This window comes from Anopheles merus, chromosome 2L (genome assembly GCF_017562075.2).
Source record: "Anopheles merus strain MAF chromosome 2L, AmerM5.1, whole genome shotgun sequence".
Lineage (NCBI taxonomy): Eukaryota > Metazoa > Arthropoda > Insecta > Diptera > Culicidae > Anopheles > Anopheles merus.
In genome coordinates, this window is record NC_054083.1 from 28,900,908 (window position 1) to 28,922,299 (window position 21,392).

Consider the following 21,392-nt stretch of genomic DNA (forward strand, 5'->3'; position numbering starts at 1 on the left):
AAATACGAGTTTGCATGACTCTTCAGCAGTGCCTTGGCATACATTAAAAGCATTTGGCTACATAGTCTTTTGTTAAATACAAACCAGGAACGAACTCATTGCCAACCCTTTAGAGCGGTTAGGTGGTAGCAGAGAACAATGCTTAAAGCAAAGTTTTCTTCCGGAGAAATCATACAAAGCTTGAAAATATTACGTTTCCTTTCGGAACTCTCAACCAATACTTGGGCAGATATTTTCAGGTAAAATAATGCAAGACTTAACAGCAGCCACTGTAAAAAAGCGTTTGCAAGAGCTTGTCAAGAACAAGTGTGAGCATCAATTTACCAATACCATTCACTAAGCAACTCCTGCTTCCATCTCTTTGTTACGCCATCGTCTGTTCAGTTTGTGCAGTGTACAAAAGCAACATTCGACCATGAGAATGCAACCATAATCGGTTCGGTCTAGTCCTTCTGGCTATTCCATTCCGAAGCATCCGAGTAAAGCCAAAAGCAAACATATCTTCCTGGTTTTCCAAGTACACCGGTTGACTGCACCACACATCGTATCCATTCCACAACCTATGTATGTATGTACAATGCAAACGTACAAATGCTTGTTATACATTAAGCCGATAAATGCTCTAATTAGGGTCGTTAGTTCTTGTGGTATATGCTAATGTATATTAGGTTTAAGCAAATTCTTTAAAACAGACAAATGTGTCAATAACTTTCTTTGTCTTTGACGTTACAATAGGCCAGTTAAAAACGTTTCCAACAAAATATTAAATATTCCGCTCGATTCCCTTTCGCTACCAACATCAATGCTCTCAAGACAAAGCACACGACAATGTTGCTTGCATTATTAAGGAAGGTACACTAATTGAATACCGGCTTTCGTCAGCAGCAACGCTTTCCTCGTACAAAACTCCGTACTTCAATTACGAACATTTGGCCCGACTCCAAGCGAGCGAAGTGGTAGAATTATTTTCCCTGTTGACACGCATCTTCCCAGCTCCTTCTCGCGTTCTCTCAAACTCAGCCCACCAGCCCAAAAACAATCACTTCATCAGAACATTAACTTTTAACCAATTATTCGCCAATCAGTCTGGGCCACCCTTTATCAGCAGCAGCGCGCCTAGACCGTTGCCAGGCAGTACAGGCTGGCAATAGAGGGCCGGTCTATCAATCAAGTGCACGATCTGCGTCCCGGATCTCGAGATGCTGCACCGCCGGGTATGAGTATTTGGCGCGTATGTGAAAAGACCGAAAGACAACATCATTCTACAGCTTGATGCGTACTTGACAAGCACCAGCAACCGATCCACCTGGCAACAGAGCCCGCGACCGAATGTGGGAGACGCTGGAGAAGATGAAAATTATAAAACAATTTATAAAAGGACTCCATCGTAGAACCAACGCACCGCCCCAGACAGCTTGCAAACGGCAGAAATGGCAAAGGGATAGAGGAGCCGGGCTTTTAGCTAACGCTAAAAGAATGATGGCGAATAAAAAATTGCTGTAGTCTGCACCAGTGTGCGCGTACGATGAAGACGTGAAGCTAAAGTTCATACCGAGCTTGATTTTGATGGACAATTACTTCATGGAATATGTATCATGTACAGCCTGCTTTTGAGTGATAGACTCAAGCGATTTGATATTTAATTATTATCCTTCTATTCTACTCTTCTATTGGTAATAACAGAAATTGAATCAATAAGAGGTTGCCACAGCGTTGGATAGAATCGTCGCGTTCAATATCTTTGCCATACTCCTGGTTAAGTCCACCTGATTTATACAGCCCGACGAAAGCTATTTAACCATTTGCCAATCGAAGAATTACACGTCACTGACACCTGTTGGACTAACAAATCCATTTACCGACAGCCGTATCACATTTTACCCAGAAATCCCCCAATTCCTGACCATCGAACCGATTAACTTTATCGTAATCGAATTATGCCCCAAGCTCAGTCGCTCACGTGCGCGTGTCGTTCGCTTCGATTGAGGGTTTTGTTTTTCCAATCTTCGCCGAATGTGCTGTCCACCCATAACGAAGAAGCAATCAAACGAGCGACCGAATATGATCGAATAAATTTGCTCCCTGTCTCCCTGACGCCAACATCGGGTGTGCCCTTTTCATCCAATCCCCAGTCAGGCTACGCTCAACCTCTTTTCAACTGAAGCGAGCATGGAAAGGCGCAGCATTTTAGCACACTTTTACCCTATACCTTTCGCATCTTTCTAAACGCATCTATAGATCCGAAAGGAGTCACCAGCAATATCACCACCATGGATGAGATTATTATTATCGTGTCGACGTCGTAAAGTGAAACGGATACTGAGAATGCGGTCGCGTTTGATTGCGTTCTTGTGCGTGGTGCCTAGAGAAAGGGAGGAGAGAAAAAATATGGCACCCTTTATCGAATACTCCTTGGCGCTCGGTTATTACTACTTTTCTTTAACGAGCAGTAGCAGCAGTGAAAAAGAAATGTGAAAAAGAAATCTTGCTTTGGGTGAACTTTGACGGAAACCTTACGCGCTGGATTGGAAATCGTATGTGCGCTTGGCTCAAATAAGATTTGCCCGCAACACGCTCGGAAAATCGTACATCACGCAAGTGGGATGTATAGACCGATCATGAGTAAAAATGCATAACATCTTCAGATAGCTCCGGTCGCTTGATCCCCGAGCGATGCCGAAGTCTTCTCATTTCTGCGAAATCGAAAAGGAAATCGATCAAATCGCCGGAAGCCGGAACTTCCATTCCATCAGCCAGGGCAAACAGGTTCGAGATGGATTCGGCGAACTAGGCTTCACTTTGCTAGCAAGACGGCTGATTGATGCAAAACGAGGTCCGTCTTTTTCATGCCGAAGCGGTAAACGGTAATAATCAGTACAAATTGGTAATCAATTTCGTGCATGCCTAATGGAAGCGTATAGGCACGGAATGTATAGGCGTACTACAGAACACGAAACGAGTCAATTGGTAATTAGAGTCATTCATTTTAAGTATGTATTGAACACTGCTTGAATCGCTCGATTATGATGAATCTTATACAGATACATTTATCAACCATAATATTAGGTGTCATGAAGAATTAATCCAATCATGCGATCAATCAGTGAAACAACTTTTTCCAAAATGAAATCTCATCTGTGCAGAAGGATCATCACAGGCCCACAATAGCCGTCAAACAGAACTGCTACCCATGCATGCTCTCTTGCACACTAATTCTAACAATTCGCTAACAGAAAACAACGCATACGATTATGACAGCTGGGCAAAGCATATCACACGGCAGTTTGTTCTTATGTCTCACGAGCGTCTGCTGTTGTTGCGTCAGGTGCGACTTTTAAGACATTCCAAACGGATAAGCTGCACATGCCACATATGACATCTCACTCATTTCTGGTTAGATATTCTGATTCCCATTGAATAGGATAAGGTAACCGGTAGGATAAAGGACAGATTTTCCCTCTAGCATCTCCGTGAGTTGAGCGTACGAGCCTGATGACTTGAAAATGCCAACTCATCCAAGAAATTCCCTACCCAACAGATTTCAAATCACACGACACACTAGTCCTACGGTTGGCTTGGCACAATCCAACCTCCACACATAGCTTCCTAAATCTTCTTCTGCGAGAACCTGCTACAATATCCTACTTTGCCGCACGATGTGATCTTTCTTTTATGCAAACTTCTAAAAAAAAAAGAAGATACCTGACGTACGAATCAACATTTCCAAATCAAATCCCTCCAATCACAACCATACGCGTAAGCGCTGGAAACAGAAAAATTAAATAAAAATCCCACCAAGCAGCTTTTTCACATACAACTCGGGGCACACGGGACGCAGTCCTCGAATCCAGGTGTGCTAAGCGATCTTGTTTCCCGCCATTTCTCCTAGTGACTATGCATGATGTCTGCTACTGTCATTTGCACGTCTGCTCAATGTGCCACATGATGGTTTTTATTCGTTTTATAGAGGGAAAGCTTTTCCACACGCTTCTCGAAGCTTCTCGACGAATACGCACGTTCAAGTCAGAAAAAAACGACCACCTTTTTCCGCGAACGCGCAGCGGTGCAGGAAATCGCAACGAATCATTGAATCCTCCTCGTCCGTATTCTCGAGCTCTCTGTGTTATGCTTTCTCCTTCGATAATCATCCTTTTCGCCACGTGTGTTAATCTGCCACCAGCTGGGAACGACCCCACTAGTGTGGTGATGGCACTCCAATACACACACACCCACACACATGTATATAAGGGATTCCTTCTAAGTAGAGTTTCGAAAAGGAAGGAACCGGCAATAAAAAAGCATCTTTCACCTTTCACCGTTGAGAGCGAAGCATAGGAAAAAGAAGAAAAAAAGCACACAAGTATATAGGAATTTGTTGGTCACGGTTCAACGGTTGCATTTCGTACAAATGCCTAAGAATGGTTTACCCCTCACTTCACCACGAGCATGAGCGGCCGTAAAAATGAAAAATAAGAACTGCCATGATTGGAGAGAATACAGCAAAAAAAATCCGGCCCGAAAGCTACGATAAGCGATAGAATCGTGGAAACGAGCTTTGACCAAAGTTTTTGTCTTTTTTTCTCAAAAAAGGAAAGTCAAAACGAAAGAACGATAGCAAAAAAGAATCAAAGTTCTCTAGACCAAATACTTTGCTGATGAGATAAAATGGCGTTCCAAGAGCTATGCTCTTTTTGTCTCTTCGATTGTTCACCCTGTACGGTGCTTCGACTTTTCCTCTTTTCTCGAAAGGAGCGATGATGCCACTGGCAAAGGCCAAAAAGAAATCGTCTGCCACAACCCAAAACTGTCTGTGGGCGTGAGCCTGTGTCTGTGTGTGTTTATCCATCTTTTTTTCCACCTTCCACCTAAGTGCCATTATCGGTTCCAGCCGTAAGAAAATTGCCGGAAAATCGATCACCACCAGTTTCTAGATCGCTACCCATCACCGCTATCGGACCACCGGAGTGGGTGTTTGATTACCGGCGCACCGTTTCATTTGGGGTAGCGTTTTTTAATCAAATTAATTACGATCATCTCTTTCGGCTAATTTCTCTTTGCGTGAATCAATATTTTCACGGTGAAAAAATTACTTAAACAATCGCTTTAGAACAACGATGTATATGCTGGAATATTTTGGAGTGCTCACATCGGTTCAATTGTCTTATACTGGTACCGGCTTATTATACCGGCTGAGGAAGGGAGAGAAAATCCTTCACATATTTCATAATAAATGGTACCACCGACCGATGGATTGCAGCTTTTGGATGGCAGAATTACGGACGACAAACCGTTTTATATGCTAATAAGTGCTCACGTTTCGCATTTGCATCCGGGCACGGACACCGGTAGACGAATCGCCGCGTCACAACAATAGCCACCGTAGAGGTATTATTTCATCTACCATTTCATAAGTTCGTTTCGGGGTTTCCTGACAATCCCCTTTAACCAGAGCGTTTATTTCTCTGTTTTTCTTGCGGTGAAAATTGTAATTAGAATGCATCATCATGCTTTCTAGCAGCTTTTCTTCTCCATCGCTCTTGCACTCCGGCCTTTTTTTCCATGACGGCCGTAGGATATTTATTATTTCTGTCCCCGGCAAACGTACAGCAGACGCCCGAAAAGCCTATGGGTCTGGATTAGTTATTCCACAGGGGACAAGAATTAATAATTGTCGGTGCTAATTTTACGCCACACTGCCTCCATTTAATGCAAGTCAGCATATTAATGTGCGCTCAGTTTGGGAGTCAAAAGATGCTTAAAGTTCGTGGAAAAGTATTTAAATAAAAAATCAAACGCTTATCCATCACGCATTTCATTTCATTCAAATACAAAGACATATCTAAATGGGTGAGTTGTTCCCACAACATGGATGAGGGCATTATTATTTTGAAATAATAGTCTTCGTATCGCACATAAGCCCCTCGAGACATCAAATGGCTCTCTCCAAAGGCTTTTCGTGTGCTCTATGAGATACGTATGTATGTTGTTCGATGAATTGTTTAGGGATTTGTGGGTTCGTTCATAGTCTCGTGTACTGATGTAAACTGGCTCACACTCAGCGATTGATGCGATTTTAAGTGCACACATTGTGCACACAGTCTATTCGGCAAAGGGGACGCTCTTCATTACCGTGACACACAATGGCCGACACACTACCCACCCACCCGAGTATGAAGTTTAATGAGTACGTTACAATCAAATTATGGTATTTTATCACATACGCGTAGGAGTAGGAATACATGGTGTTTTGCTGTAGTGTGCACTCCATCGAGGCTAATCCTATTATAAACTATTTGTGATGGTACATTTTCCTATTCGTCCCTAAAAGGTTCTTTCATTCAACCAAAGTATATTTTTTTATATAATCACAAACAAAAAACAAAAAATCAAACATAAGCATGCAGACATCGCTACAAATCATAGTACCGCTGGCCATCGTTTGGTGAAAGCGAACATAAATCATTGCTTCATCGACACTGACTCAAAACACGAGTACGAACGTTACAGAATGGTTTCCAAAAACACAAACAAACCTCGTGCAGAGCTTTCTTTTTTTATGCAATTCTGTTTATGTTGCACTTTCACGTCAAACTACGCAGCCTTATGAAGGAAGCAGAGTTGAAATTCACACGAAAAACGAAAACACACACCACACAACAAGAACAACACAACGGCTATGGCTATAAAATACAGCTTCAAACATCTACAGTTCTTTCGACACAAAACAAGTTTTGTTATGTTTGCTGCTGTCCTTAAGCTACTCACATGTTTCATGTTTCGATTCCTGTGCCTGCGCTGCCGGTTCTAGTGCTGCTGGTGGGTTGTTTGTTTCATCGCAATCCTTTCGTGGACGCAGACTTTTTCTGAACGCTGCGTCTGGTGTATGTTTTCCGTGGCTTCTCAGTATTATCCGAGTTGGTTGTTAATTTTACACATTTCACAAACACATCACTTTTTCTTCAATTCAAACACCTTTTTTTTTGCTTCTGTACTTCCATTCACTTGCACTGAAGCCATATTTTGTAATTCGAAAAAGGCATTTGTTTTCTTTTCACCTTCACGATCGGCACTCTGTATTGCAAGCACCAGTGTAGCTCAACGGAATACTAATATTTTAAAGAGTGAAATTGGCACTTACATTCTTGACACAACGGCAGAGTAATCTTTGATTTTTTTTATTCACTGAACAGCATTGCTAAGAAATTAACAAAAAAGATAGTTATCACCATGTAGTTTGCAATGACATTCATTACTTAAATAAATAGCACAAAATCTTAGCAAAACAGTAAATAACAGTGAGATCCTAAACTAGCTCCTTGCTTTAAAAAAAGAATCAATTTTTGCGCTAGAAGCATGTTATATTGCGTACATCATACAATAGTTTGAACGTTTTTAGTTCGGAAAACTTGTAAAACGTTTCAGAACTATATAACTAATCACATGAAGAGTTTTGCTTCAATTTGTATTAAAATTCTAGCAATATTTAACATTAATATTTTCCACATCCTTCGATGATCTTTAATGCTAAACAATGACCGATCTTTAATCCTATAGGTTGTCGGACAGAATTAGCCGTAATCCGACAATTTCTGTACTGCGGATTGCAGCGATGCAGGCGATTTCTAACTCGTGCATTGAATGAATCATAACAAACCGAACAGGAAATGTATTACAATAACACTTTTTAATTAAATTCGCATGAATTGGAATTGATACATTGATCTTCTGCCTTTTCACATTACACTACAAAAAATAATACCAATTAGCTTCAACAATTTGAAACAACCTGTCATATTCAGTTCCGAACTAATCTCGAACAAAAAAAAAACAACCAAACGCTTGTTCCACAGCCAAACACAAAAAGTACGATTGTTTCACACTACATTGCCAGAGGGAGGCTTTCACTCTTCACGCGGGGCGGGAATTGATGAAGAAAGCGTTTTATTACTACGCTGCAATCGGTTTCACAACAATCACTTGTGTCGCTTACGCTGCCAATCTTCAATGTGCACACCGATACTGAGGGGTATAATATTTCTAAACAATTCGCAGACACACACACATTGCTGCATTTCAATGCAATTCTCTCATGCACATTCACACTTTTAGGTCTAACACGTGCCTTTCATTTGACAGCATCTAAACATTCCGCTCCACTGCATATCCCCACCAACGTACACAAACTTGCTTAGCCGGGCCAGCAGCAACGCCAGCCTTGCAAATAGGCTCTCACAAACACACATACACACTTTCAGACGCTCGATGCTCTTCACAAACACACATCGAAGGGCAAAATATGCGCTTGCCTCTCGGATCCCCAGATTCACAATTTCATGTCTTCGGATCTTCTGGCTGGGACCGATGCGACGGGCCTTTTGCTCACTTCACGTGTCGTGAAATCGTACGAAACACATCGTGCTAAAAGTGAACACTACACAAATCGTGGCTAGCAGTTATACACAATAGTTCGACAGGTTCTACGGTACGGGACCCTTATTGTTCAAACTGTTTTTACTTGCGGGTTATGTGTTAAAAGTGAAACCACTTGGTGTAATAATTTTAGTAAAAGAAGCACAACACTGACACAAACCACAGTACCGAAGCGGTAAGTTCCACTGGTCACACAGCACAAAGGACATCAGCGAGAGCAGGCCTCCGGATTAGCGTCTGTGCCTGACGAAGGGGAAAATACACCTGACACACGAAGAGCCAACGAATCGAACACCAACTAAAACTGGTCTGGCCACGGTTTTCACCCTGAAATCGTACCCATGCGGCAAGTTCATTTTCAAGCATCACGAATGAGTCACCCTAACCTGCTGTAGGCTAGTGCGCATGTCGATACGATGTATACGATGAACTCTCTAAATCTCTACGTATTCAACAAAAATGATAACACTGGCACAAAATTTAAACTTTCTACATTTAAGCTATCTGTCAACTGATTGCAATACAATGTCTACTTTTATTAATTTAAATCGTGTGCTAAATGTAGAATATACAGTCAAGCTTCACTAAACGACATTTAAAACATAGCTTCCGACGTGTTCTAACTGGCTGTACCGTGGATCACCACGAGATACAAAATGTTCATAGAAAACTATTACAATCAAAATATATTTATTATTATTTGGAACTGGGTTTTGGTCTGCTAGATAGCATTAAATAAAAACAATTGCAATACACCGTGCTTTGCAATAACATAAGGAAATGTAAGCCAATATGTAAAGAAGTGAATCTAAATTTAATCAAAGAATTACCTCAAAAATGAACAAGTAAACCCCTTTTTAAGAGTCTCATTCTTATTGCGCTCAAAAAACACAGCGCATTCCGTTTTGTTGTTAGTGAATTAAAGATAGATATTCATTATCCGTGCGTGAGCCACCCATAGTTCATCGAGCTGTGCGGTTTGTTCGTATCCATCACTTTCTCCGAGCCCAAAATTCAGGTCACTCTTCGGTAGGTTCATCGAAGCCCTAGATATGTAGCAGGTTGTTCCAAAAGTTTGTTGTTGATTCGTTGATTGGCTGTGCGCGTTGAAATAATGACGTTTTGATTATTGATTATGCATGCTTTTATAAAAAACGGTACAGTTTTGACAAATATATGGCAATCAAAAACAACATAAGATAAAACAATTGCACGAAAAAGCTGCAGAATAAAGTGTGTAACGGAAAGCAAACCCTGCACACTTCTCTCGTAAGGCTCATATACTTTCACACTTTGTGTACCGGCGTTGTCTAGCCTGTATCAATCGTCAGTAGTAACAGTATTTGTAACACTCGGCACAAGTGAAGATAGTGTGAACAGTTCTAAAACCTTTACCTTTAACGTAAGTATCGGTGCGTTATAGTCGTTTCAAAACATTACTAACATAATTGTGATATTTATTTAAAACGCTTTCTGCAAAGCATAAATCTGCACCGACTAGCTTAAATCATCTTTAGAACAATACAAAATCTGATGTAAAGCTGTATAGGTTCTATCACTGAAACGCAGCCAATCTTCCATCCTCACCGACACATTCCTTATCTACTACAGATGCTATTCTGTTTGCTCCGAACCGCAGAACAGCTGTAAAAGTAAAACGAGATTTCAAGCGTTAGTTAGTGTAGATTCTCTTGCGCCTTCTGGCTTTGTTTTTGAGGTTGTGCCGTACCAATATTGTGTTTGATTGAATCAATCGCTTCGTTTCGTTCAAAGCCTTGAAATTGATTAAATTTAATTGTTGACAAAATAAGAGTAGACAATGAAACAGTACTATCACAGGCATTGAAAGCTGATATGATCACATAAAGATGCGAGTGCTATCCTACAACACTGTACTGTGCCGATGGTTATCACGAAACATCAATCAATACTTATCGGAATAACGTTTTAAATTTAACGCACAACACTCGCCGAACTCTGCTGTACAGTCTTACCGGCTCAATAGTGATAATTTTCAAAAGCCATAGCAAACCATACACCATATCCAATGAATCATCTTGTCTTGTTTATTCTCGAAACAACGCACATTTTGCCGCTAGCACTGCGTAAGAGGCTGAACGTTTGCTTTGTTTACCGTTGCCAATTAGCAACGAGACAGCAACGGTCAATATTGAGCAACGCCAGGGTGTAGAATCGTGATAAGAAATGCTGTGCTAAGGGGTTAAAACGTTAAGTTTGCTTTAAATGTATCATGTTTTACAGTTTAATACAGACGCTAAACTTGCGCAATTTGTTTACAATTTGACAATCAATAAAATCATAACATTCTGGTACAGCAAGTGTAAGTGGGATTATAAAGTTAATACATATGTACAAAAGGTTACCACTATACATACAAATTGTGTATGTGTGGGTGTGTGTGTGTAAACGCGAGCACCTACGCTAAAGCATAGGCGTCTACGTTGAAAGCGCCTAAATGTAGGCTACACATTTCATTCATTTTCTTTCGTAATGAATTCGTATTGAATTATTGAAAAATTGTGGAAATGCATTGTTATAGCAACATCATGAAGCTAACTCATAATAATTGCCCAAAAATTTAGAAACATTTGAATTATGTCACCATGTTTTTTTTTTTCAACATAAAAGAAAAATTTTGTGTCTTGAGATACTTTTTCTATCGGTAATTATTTCACAACTCAGACAGATTATATGATAATACCCCATTACAATGAGGCACAGCAACGCACGCAACCAGCCGAGTAGATACAGAAGTTAATTGAAAAAAGAAAAGCTCTTCTTAAGCACCCCCGCGAACAGCTTCGAGCGCACTCATGAACGCTCCATTGAAAGCGAGATTTAAAAAACATGACGATACTCAAAACCCGGGCCTCGCGATAAGGGCAACTTTGGCGCGCGACTTCACGCAAGTAACGATCGGTTAATGGTTAATAGAAACTTTACCTCCTACGCCTCACACTGTGCGCATTTGATTTTGATGCTTTTTTTCCCTCCCCCTACAAGTGTTTGTATGTATGTACGCTGATCTTGTTGTTTTGTTTTGGCCGTTTTCCAAAGAAAACGTGAGGATATTGCGCAAAAAGTTCGCAGCTCCAACTTGCCACATTATTAGCAGCGGCTGCCCATTGACGTCAATTGCCGCCGGGTGTTTTCGGGAAACGCCAGCGTCTCCTTCCGTTCACCATCAATGGTCCGAAAATGACAAACAATAGTCCGCCACAAGGAAGCAAACCTTTTCGTCAATAAGAACGAACCAAAAGGGATGTCACTTTTTTCCCACGTACGTACGTAAGCGATCGAAACGTTGAATGGCACGCCGTGCTTCATACATTGCCGCTTGGCTTGTCGGAACTTGTGTCGGAATTTTGCTCCCCGGTTTCGTCGCCCTCCAGTGAACGTTAAACCCTAAAAACCCACCCCACCATCCAACTGGTAACGGACGCGACAGAAATTAAATAAAACAATATTATCATCCACAGCAAAAATGTCAGCTTTCGGTGCAGTTTCACCGTTCGCTATTCGCCGCACGGTGTTTATTACTCGTTCATTATTAAATACCTTACCGTGCCAGACCGTCTTGCACGTGCCCGCACGCAGCACGTGAAGGCGGGAACAGTTGGAGTTGGTACAATTTCTCACGTTTCGTTTGCCGGGTTTGCAAGAATGTTCCACCAGGGGAAGAAAGATACTGTAGCGAACGTCTGCGAACCTGCACACATTCTTCGTACCGGATGGTCGGGATGGACGAGGCTGCAGTGCGATCGATCGAACCCAATTTCCAATTCTAAAGGTCGAAGGATCAAACTATCAATTCGTCATAGTTTGTTAGGGCTTAACTTTGTGATTCTGACACTACGTGTTAGCTTTCCGTTCGCTACTTCGTGGTATGAAATGTGATAAAAATAGACATAAGCTTCCGGTGTCTCGCCATTCTTGGTTGGTCGCATTATCGGTGGAAAACGGGTAGCAGCTTTCACCAGGATCCGGACACTTCCGGTCACAACAATCACTTGTCAAGTAAAGATTTTTATCCCCAGTCACTCTGTCAGTCAGGAGAAAATTGACTTACTTAGAGATAAGATCTCCAGTACGGCAAACTTAATCATGTAAGAAACGAAGAAGCGTTTGGTGTTTCTTAAATGAAATTCTTAACAATTTATTTCTTTGTTCTAACTTTATTTACTGCCAAAAATAGTCTGACAATTTGAAATGAAATTAAAGTTTCTGAACATTGCATGTCGTAAATCTTTCACTTAAAAACACATTGAACTAAAATAAAGGGAACAAACAAACTTGAAGCATGTGTTGTAGTAAGGAACGAAAATTGCTTCCTCATCACTACACAATGCTATTTCTTTCCATTGAACCTTTCAACACTAATACGCTACTCTGGCTTTATGATCGCATTGTTCCTTATCATGGCGAAACGGTTGAAAATCCTGAGAATCCGATACCTCCACGGATGGAATTTCTCTCACACAAAGAAGCTACTACCTTTTATCATCGCCGGGGTGTCCTTTCCCTTCGTGTCGTCAAACCGTCGCGTCTGCTTTTGCCACAGTTAATAGCCAATATCGGACCATCGTATTTCTATTTATTTGCCCATACGTAACAATCCTGCCTTTCAGAGGCAGGATATTTACTATTACGGCCAGCAGGGTACACGTATCATCGGCACATGAGTTTGGCAAGCGTGTGTTTCCAGCTGCGTGCAATAGTGTGTAAAGGTGAAGGTTGATGTTTGGAGCAATTTTATGGAAGGCTCCAAGAGTTTTCTTAGCCAAAGGTTCTGATTTGAGCTACTTCTGAATTTCTATTTTGCAATAAGCAGGATGGACCAATTGCAAATGCATTCTTTGACAAAAAAAAAATACTCTAAACGCTACGTCCGAATGCTGTTGTGACAGCTCCGTCCATCAAACCATGAATAGTTAAATGCGGCTCCACGTCGTGATGATCATTTCGGATGAAATCATTTGCTTCGGGTTGCTCCATTCCTCTTATCGTTATTGAATGTAGACCACATACACGCTGCTGCTCGTTCGGAAACGGTACACTCGCTCAGTCAATGGGTACATGGTAGCCTTTTTGCTTGCAAAAGAAAACTCGCCTGCAAAAAGGGAAAAGTCTGCATCTACATACGGGGCAGTACGTGCAGTACTATGCTTGACAGAATCAACATTGTTCTCGGTAGATGATTGGATTTTTTACCATCGATTGGATTTCTGCAAACACGGCAAGATAGTGCGAGGACGCCGTAGGATACGCCGTACGAGGACCCAATACACTCGGGCACAGCGCACCTCCATCGGAATGAAGGCAAAAAAGAAAATTCTACCCCCGGCTGGTAGAAACCGTGCGGAAAGCAAACAGAGAGCGTTATTGGATCATCATGGGGAAGAAAGTAACAACAGCAAAAAATCGAGTAGTACAATGTGTTTGCTGGGAAAGCTTCGGTTGCGTTACATTTTTTCTTTTTCACATGTGCATCGGTGCATAATCGAAGCAATTTGGGGTAAAAATGCTGATAGGTACACACCTCAATTCTCAGGCCGACGGTAAAGCATTTCCAGGCTACGAATGAAACGTTAAACGGGGATGTCATGTTCGATTCGCTTAGATCGTTGATACATTTTCTCAACTCTTTCAACCATTCTCTATCATTTTCATGTGCGATTGCCTCGATTATTATTTAATTTTTTCGACCTTTAAATCTACAAATGTTGAAATAATTGTACTACTTCTACATGTCACTACGTGAAGTCAACTCAATATTACATCCAATTTTACCAAGAAATGTTACTCTTGTGTTATTTCTAACACCCTAAATCGAATTTAAACAATAAACAATTTCTTTCATTTCTACAGATCACCTTCAACTTCGATCGCAAATTTGAATGTTTCAAATCTAATTTCGCACCCAAACCCTCCCAACAACAACAAAACACCATGCAACGCATTCCAAATCCCGCTAAAGTGGCCCTCCGCCAGCGTATCAAGCAGCAGCTGCACGCACTAACGCCCGCCGAACGTCAGCGACAATCGAGCATCATCATCGACAAGGTAGTAATAGCATTTGCCGGGCCCACGTTCGTAAACAGATCAACATTTACAATTGCCTACTATTTTCCGTTGTTTTTTTTCTGTTTCTATTCGCTTCCACTTTCTTTGTCCCCGGCACAGGTTACGGCCCTTCCGTTCTACGGGCAGTGTCAAAGGATTAGCGTCTATCTCAGCACCGACACCGAAGTCAACACCCGACCCCTGCTGGAGCGCATGTTTCAGCAACGCAAACAGGCACGTGTTACGTTTATTCGCAATTCTACTGAAATGTCCTTCCTCCCCAAAACTTTCGACCTTCTATTGAGGAGTTCGTGTGCTTCGTGCCTCTGCATCCGGTTCGCTAAGCCTGTCTAAGGAAGAGACTAGGGAATCGGTTTAGCAGCAGCCACAATCCGCAAGACCCGTGTATACGCATATATGTGTGTTTGTGTGTGGGTTGGTATTGCGATGCGAGAAAAAAGGGACACGAACGGATCCTGTTAGTAGCTATAAGAAGATAACAATAATTTAAAAATTCCCCCGAAAACGGGTACGGCGGCCCGCAGGAAACGTTCGCACACTGAAGCTGAAATTGAACTTTGACCGTCTTTTACCGGGCGGAAACGAAATCATGAGCATAAACTGTGCCGCCAGCTTCTGTCCTCCACAACCCCCCCCCCTTCCCTCCCCCTGCCAGCTCTGCCGCTGGCACGAAAAACGCAACCGAACCGTACAGAATGGTAAAGAAGTGTCGCATTGAATTATGCTTAACCGCTCTGTTCGGGAAATATTTTTCCGCGCTGCACCCAATTCCCACTCCGGGGGGATTCTCTGCGACGGTTCTTTCCCCTGCTCTTTCCCCGGGTAAAGGAAGTATCCAATTGCGATGTTCGTTCCCCCGGCTGGTTCGTTGGCTGGCTGGCTGGCTGGCTTGACGTTAAGCTGGCGGGTGAAAAGAATATCGAGTACGATAATTGCACCAGCCGTACCGTGACATTTCTAATGATATTGGCAAGCCCGGGCTGTTGCTAGCGGTGATTCCATTTGGTGTGGGACCGGTCGACACCAGGCAACCGAACCAAGCAGCAGCCATGAAAAGGAGCAGTTGATTGTATTCCCACGAAACACGGGCAAATTAATGTTTCTAGGTCAACGTATGTTTTATGTCACGTTGCTGATTTGTACTAGATTCGAAGAGATCATAAGCACTGCATTTTATACCAGCTTTGAACCAGCAGCGACATTTAAACCATTCAAATTAGCTCACACTCAGAAAAGGATATGAAGAGCAACGTCCCCAGTCCCCGACACTACAAAGCCTGCACGAAACGTACGCATACAACAAGCATTATTAGCATCACACTGATTAAGCCCCACGAAGCAAACACCACCCACGGGAGTTCTGTACAAAACAAACGAACGAAGGGCACCACAACGAACGACAATTTCGATTGCCGGAAATCGATGCGGAATTGCTCCTATTCTTGATGCTTCCCACCCTCATCACACTCGCCTTATTGCTTTCGCTAAAATCTTTTTCTTTCTCCTGTTGCTTCCTCCGCACCCGACCCCTTCCGGGAATCCGACCCTACAGGTTTTTGTGCCGACGTACAACAGGACCGCGATGAAAATGGTACGAATCAATGATATGGAGGATTACGAGCGGCTACCGACGACCACGTGGAATATCAAGCAGCCCGCCTTCGACGATGTAACGCGCGAAGATGGTCTCACAACAGGTGGGTCGCTCCTTCCGGTCAGGTATCCGGGGTTTTTTTTTTTTTTTGTTGCAGCTAAACAGTTGAAATGTGCTTGGGGTCAGAACATCATAAATTCTGGCGGCGAAGCGAACATCCTGGGCATAAAGTTTGCTGTGCGGGCTGCGTTCCAGATAGGTACCATTATAGCTCGAGACACGGCTAGATTTTTTTTCCTTTTATTTCGAAAGCTCATCTTGGCAGTACGACCTGTAAAAAATGACTTAAACTTTTGGACACAAAAAAAGAGAAAAAGAAAATTATTAATGTTCTAAAGCATCTGCGTTGCGCCAATTGAATCGATTTCAATTGCATACTTTCGGGCGTTCACGCCATCCCTCACGCTTATTACCGGTTTCAGCTGGAATTGTAGTAAAAACTTTTCCTCTCTCTCTCCCTCTCTCTCTCTCTCTTTCTCTCTCTCTCTCTCTCTCCCTCGCTCTCTTCAAACAGGATTCGATCTAATCATTCTGCCCGGTGTAGCGTTTACCCGTGCAGGTGGGCGTCTCGGTCACGGTGGTGGATATTATGATCGATTTTTGCACGAGTACTTTGGCAAACATCCCAACGGCCCGCAACACACCACCCACCTCGTGGGGGTCGGATTTAGCGAGCAAATTGTGGCCGCCGACGAGTTGCCGTCCGACGAGCACGACGTATCGATTGATTGCATTGTAACGGCGGATTGAATAATGTAGCGAGCGACCGGTATTGTGCCGTTTAATTGCAGCCTGTTGAATACTCAGAATGGGTGGCAGTTACAATCACAAAGGAGGGTAAAGGGTTTGGTTTTTAAACTGCCCATACCAGACACTTTTGAGGTCAAAGGTCCTTTTTTTAATTTTCAAAGAAAATGCAAGTAATACGAAATTCAAATTATTAATTGCATTCCAATTCCCAAGATTCGACGGTTTGGCCTCGAACCATCCAATATTAACCCATTCGACCCCACGGCTATTTCAAAATCAATTTATAAAACATTTCCAATTAATAAACTTTTTTCCCTCTCAACTGTTTCCTAATAAACCATCCACATGCTTTGTCTTGATCTTCAAAAAAAAACCTTCAGCCACCAAACAAGCTTTTAATGTGTGTGCTTTTTTTTCAATACTTTTATTATTTCTTCCACTTCCTTTGCATTTCATCGTTCGTTTTTCGCTATTTACAGCCTACTAAGGTATTTATCTATTTACATTTTCGTTCCGAGCAATAACGTAAGCCTAGCTCGTTCATATTATTCGCTTGACATGATACTCTTAACGCATTTGTTAATGTTGTTCGGAGAAATTTTAAACCCGCAATGGGTTTCCTCATATTCCATCCCTGCTGTAATGAACCATTTCCTTCATACCTTCTAATCTAATCGGCAGTACAGCGTAATGACTAAAATCACAAGATAAAAGTTTTCGTGTATCGTACATATTTTATAGCTTTTTCCTCACCTAATGTTTCCTCGCTCTTTACTCTTTTCGCGTGTTTACTCTTTTCAGCACCAGTTTAAACATAAATGATTGTTTTTTTTCCTCGCAAATGATGCTGTATTCTTACTTTATTGGTTTTAAATATTCTTTTTTTTTACAATTTTTCAGCACCATTTTTCTGTTCGTTTTTAATTGTATAAATCAATGTCAAAGCTATTACAAGATTAACCGCAATTGTGCTCGCCTCAGCTTGAAACTGTCCCTGAAAAAATATGTACATTTGCTACATTTTATTGCATGGAAATCTTTATGTTATCCGTTCCTCTCTTGCTGCTTGTTTGTTTAGCGAAATTTACATCCCATCGCTTAACAACTCTCTAACATTTCCTTCAATCAACAAAGAGCAGCGAACAAAAATTACAATCATTTTCCCAGCAAAAAGCTCAATCCACTCATATCCATATAAAAAACGTGTCCGAATATTGGTGAAAATCGTCCAGTGGTGGTTTGATTTGTTTGCCCTTTTGTTCCTCATTTCCGTGCCCGGAACAGTGCTAAACATCCTGCTGACACCAAGCCTCACCCCGACGCTAACCCGACGCTCCCGATTGTTGAAAAGGTTAATTTGCTCCTGTTCTTTTGTCTTTTTGCTCTTGCTCTTTCTCTAATTTCATTGCCCTTCTCGTGTAACTTTTTATCCGGCCCCAGCGTGTTCATTTCTTAGTAGGGAAGCGTTTTCCACCACGCCTTCGCTTTGTCCTTCGCTGATTTTAATTATTTTAAACACACTTTCTGAATCCTTGCTGAAACAAGAGCTTGCCCGTGTTGTTCCTCCACTTCATGTTCGGTGGTGGTGCGGGAAGTTTACCCGCCTTCCGAAGACGATCCAAGTTCCCGGGAAAAAGCCACCACCAATCGATACCCAAAGGGAAAGTAACACACCAACTGAGAACAGAGAGAGAGGGAGAGTTTTTCAACAGTGACATAAAACTTCCTGCTGTTCCTATTTGCTATTGGCGCGCGGTTCTCGACAATGCGCCACAGAGAAATTAAAAGAAACTCATCACTAGTGCGAATGGAAAAAGTTGGCCAAACGAAGAGGAAAAGTACACATCCAACAATGTACCGGCGTACCACGCAGAACGATGCCATTTTGTATCGCTGTGGCTCGTCTTTGGAGAGTAAATTCAATTTCGATCCTTTGTCGGGAGGAGGGAAGGGCTCGTATTTGGGGTTTTATTCGGATGGCTGCTGCGGAACGATTTGAAGTACGTGGATGGTTTTACGTGGAATTTATCACCGTCAGAAACATCGGAAGTGGTGGTCGGAAGCTGCAAAACGGAAACGAATCAATCCTAACTAGTCCTAACGGCGAAAGAAAAAGGGCAAGGAAATATCTTCACTGGGTTTACAGGATCACTGGAAGCGTGCAGCGGGATAAGATTTGTGCGGTGGCGCCCTTTCGGACCCAGGACTTCGCTTCCGTACACTGTCGAAGTCGAAGTTTCGCTTGCAATAGGGAAGCAAATTAAATTCCTTAGGGAAAAAATTATCATACAGCCAAGGACAGGGCGGGAAGCCGATTGGGTGCAGTTCCGTCAAGCTGCAAGACAATAACGAAAAGAAAACTTGTTGTGCTTGTGCACAAATGAAATCAACCACAAACAAGCAACCCCGGAACTAATGGTGAGTTCTGAGGGATAGGGAAGTTTATCCTCAGACGCTTTTTGTCGCAAGGTTTTATACCATGGTCGGTTGCATTGCAAATCGTAATCCCATCTTTCAGTCTAGACGGTACGACTGGGAAGAACTCCTGTCCTTATGATGAACTCGATCATCTCCGAGGAAGTTTTGTCGTCGTTTGCTTTATCAACTAACCTCACTATCCCCGTTCGTTTGCATTCCGTCGCTCGATTAACCTACTAACAGATGCATCTCACAGGGCAGATAGCAATCACAACGAGCAAACGAACAAAATGGGACAAAAAAACACACACACAAAACTTTATAATTGTCTCAAGAGTTTGACGATGGTTTCCATTGTAAAAGCAATCATTCGACTGCGGCTAGAGCAGTGCACTGGTATCGTAATAGGATAGGTATACTGGTATCACGAACATCAAAAGTGGTTTGTTTTACGAGAAATTGGCAACGTTAGTTCTATTGGCCCTTTAAATGTTATTAGTTGTAAGCGTAGCAACGTAAAGCATTTGAAAATCAAATTCAATCGTCGAACAAAACCGGTCCAATTTAATCGACATTTGCTCGATCGATCACGAACGAAGATCCAAGGCGCCTAAATGTCTGCAATATGATGTTTTAATTGGCGCACATCAGTTAGTCTCATACTCATAAACCTCCTTTTACCAGAACTCTTTTGAGTTTGTTGTTCTTTTTCCACAAATGTGATAAAAATTACCAAAAAAAAAAACATTTCAACTCAAACAAAATGCCCAAGAACACACAGTACAAAGAATTACACGGCGTGTTTAAAACTCCATCTGTTCGGCTCGATCACATGGAACAATTCCGTTAGCGCAGCCTACCGGAGGTAAAAGCGAAATCTAATCGAACGCGAACACGCACAGCACGGTAAAGAGAATAGAATAGACATGGTAAAAAAACGCACCCCTGTAAGCCCTCCGCACTCCTCTCCATCCCCCACATTGACACACTACGGACGCAATCTGCCAAAAGGCACACGCAGGGATGTAATTTCCTGCGTGCGTTCATATCCACTGGCTGGAATGAAACGCACGAAACACGGGCAAGGAAATGAAAACAGAAAATTAATTCACTTTCAAAACATCGATCAAAATCAAAACTAAATTATCATTATTTTCAACTCATAGCTCATGTCCCGCGCTGCTGTCGCCGAGAGACTGCGGGATGCTTATTAGGAGATGGGACGAAATCGTGGGAAAATTGTCGAGGGATGTACTGTCAATTCGATCGCCGTATCGCATGGCTGCGGCGTCGGCTTCCGGCGGCTGTGCTAGAGCTTTCTGGAGACTGGAAATTAAACGCTTCCCTGTATCCCAGTTCAGATAGGAATGTTCAATATAAAACAATCATCTCGGCAGCAGAGGGGGGAGGGGCCATACAAACATAAACAAATACAATATTCAACAAAAACAAAAAAAGTCGGTATCAATCGCGCTACGGTGGTGCTTAGTTTGACAGGAATTAAAATTTAGAAAAACGATTTAAAAAAACAACGGGACTAAAAGTGGTAGGCACCAGTCCTGCGCTGGAAAACATGGAGCGCTTCTTAGGTTCTTCGTTATCGACTGGTAAAGGCAAATATAATACAGCACACCTAATAGGATGAGCCACCCGGGGTGAACGAATTGACCCGAGATAACAACTCATATCATACTCCCGAACATGCGCTTTCCACGCGTCAGTATCAAACTGACCACCATCACGGACAGCAGGAAGAAGACGATGCTCAGGAAGTAGAAAAACCAACGGCAGCGGCTCCGGAACTGCTTTTCCTTCTTCATCTTCAGCCGCAGCTGCTCGGCCCGCGGTACGTCCAGCGTAAAGTCCGACTCGGGTCGGGTTGAGGGCTGTAATGATAGTGGCAGTGAAAAAACGATATTAGAACAGAGCATAAGAAAGATTGCAGAATATTATATACAACAATGTAAAGTTTTATTCAAAAAAATATTATGTCGCTGTTCCATTTTTTCTTCTGAAATTGAATTAGTCCAACAAT

At 42.2% G+C, this 21,392-nt stretch overlaps 3 protein-coding genes across 17 annotated transcripts in view; 1 reads left to right on the plus strand and 2 right to left on the minus strand.

Annotated features, from left to right (window-relative positions):
• The window catches only part of LOC121594671 (transient receptor potential cation channel trpm), a 64,703-nt gene extending 55,961 nt beyond the window's left edge, over positions 1-8,742 (minus strand). For 7 of the 12 annotated variants that reach the window (XM_041918214.1, XM_041918206.1, XM_041918210.1 and 4 more), the window contains exons 1-2: positions 8,599-8,742; positions 6,766-7,195 (exon numbers count right to left, since the gene is read on the minus strand). In XM_041918214.1, the coding sequence (XP_041774148.1) occupies positions 6,766-6,774 (9 nt within the window). In that variant the 5' untranslated portion in view covers positions 6,775-7,195; positions 8,599-8,742. Of the gene's footprint in view, positions 1-6,765; positions 7,196-8,584 lie in introns of all 12 variants that reach the window. The other 5 variants (XM_041918200.1, XM_041918201.1, XM_041918199.1 and 2 more) reach the window with 5 other exon arrangements.
• LOC121594673 (5-formyltetrahydrofolate cyclo-ligase) lies at positions 8,355-17,279 on the plus strand. Of its 4 annotated transcripts, none has more exons than XM_041918218.1 (5): positions 8,355-8,482; positions 14,320-14,514; positions 14,635-14,748; positions 16,088-16,232; positions 16,704-17,279. In XM_041918218.1, exons 2-5 carry the CDS (start codon positions 14,401-14,403, stop codon positions 16,937-16,939), a joined length of 609 nt encoding a protein of 202 aa, XP_041774152.1. In that variant the 5' UTR covers positions 8,355-8,482; positions 14,320-14,400; the 3' UTR covers positions 16,940-17,279. The 4 variants fall into 4 exon arrangements, with proteins under 4 accessions (XP_041774152.1, XP_041774153.1, XP_041774151.1 ...); XM_041918219.1 differs by lacking the exon at positions 8,355-8,482 and adding an exon at positions 8,508-8,605; XM_041918217.1 differs by lacking the exon at positions 8,355-8,482 and adding an exon at positions 9,723-9,832.
• A 68-nt stretch (positions 17,280-17,347) lies between these two features.
• LOC121594672 overlaps positions 17,348-21,392 on the minus strand; it is a 67,273-nt gene continuing 63,228 nt past the window's right edge. Inside the window, exon 4 of the mRNA XM_041918216.1 lies at positions 17,348-21,243. Coding sequence (XP_041774150.1) covers positions 21,040-21,243 — 204 coding nt within the window. The 3' untranslated portion in view covers positions 17,348-21,039. The remainder of the gene's footprint in view (positions 21,244-21,392) is intronic.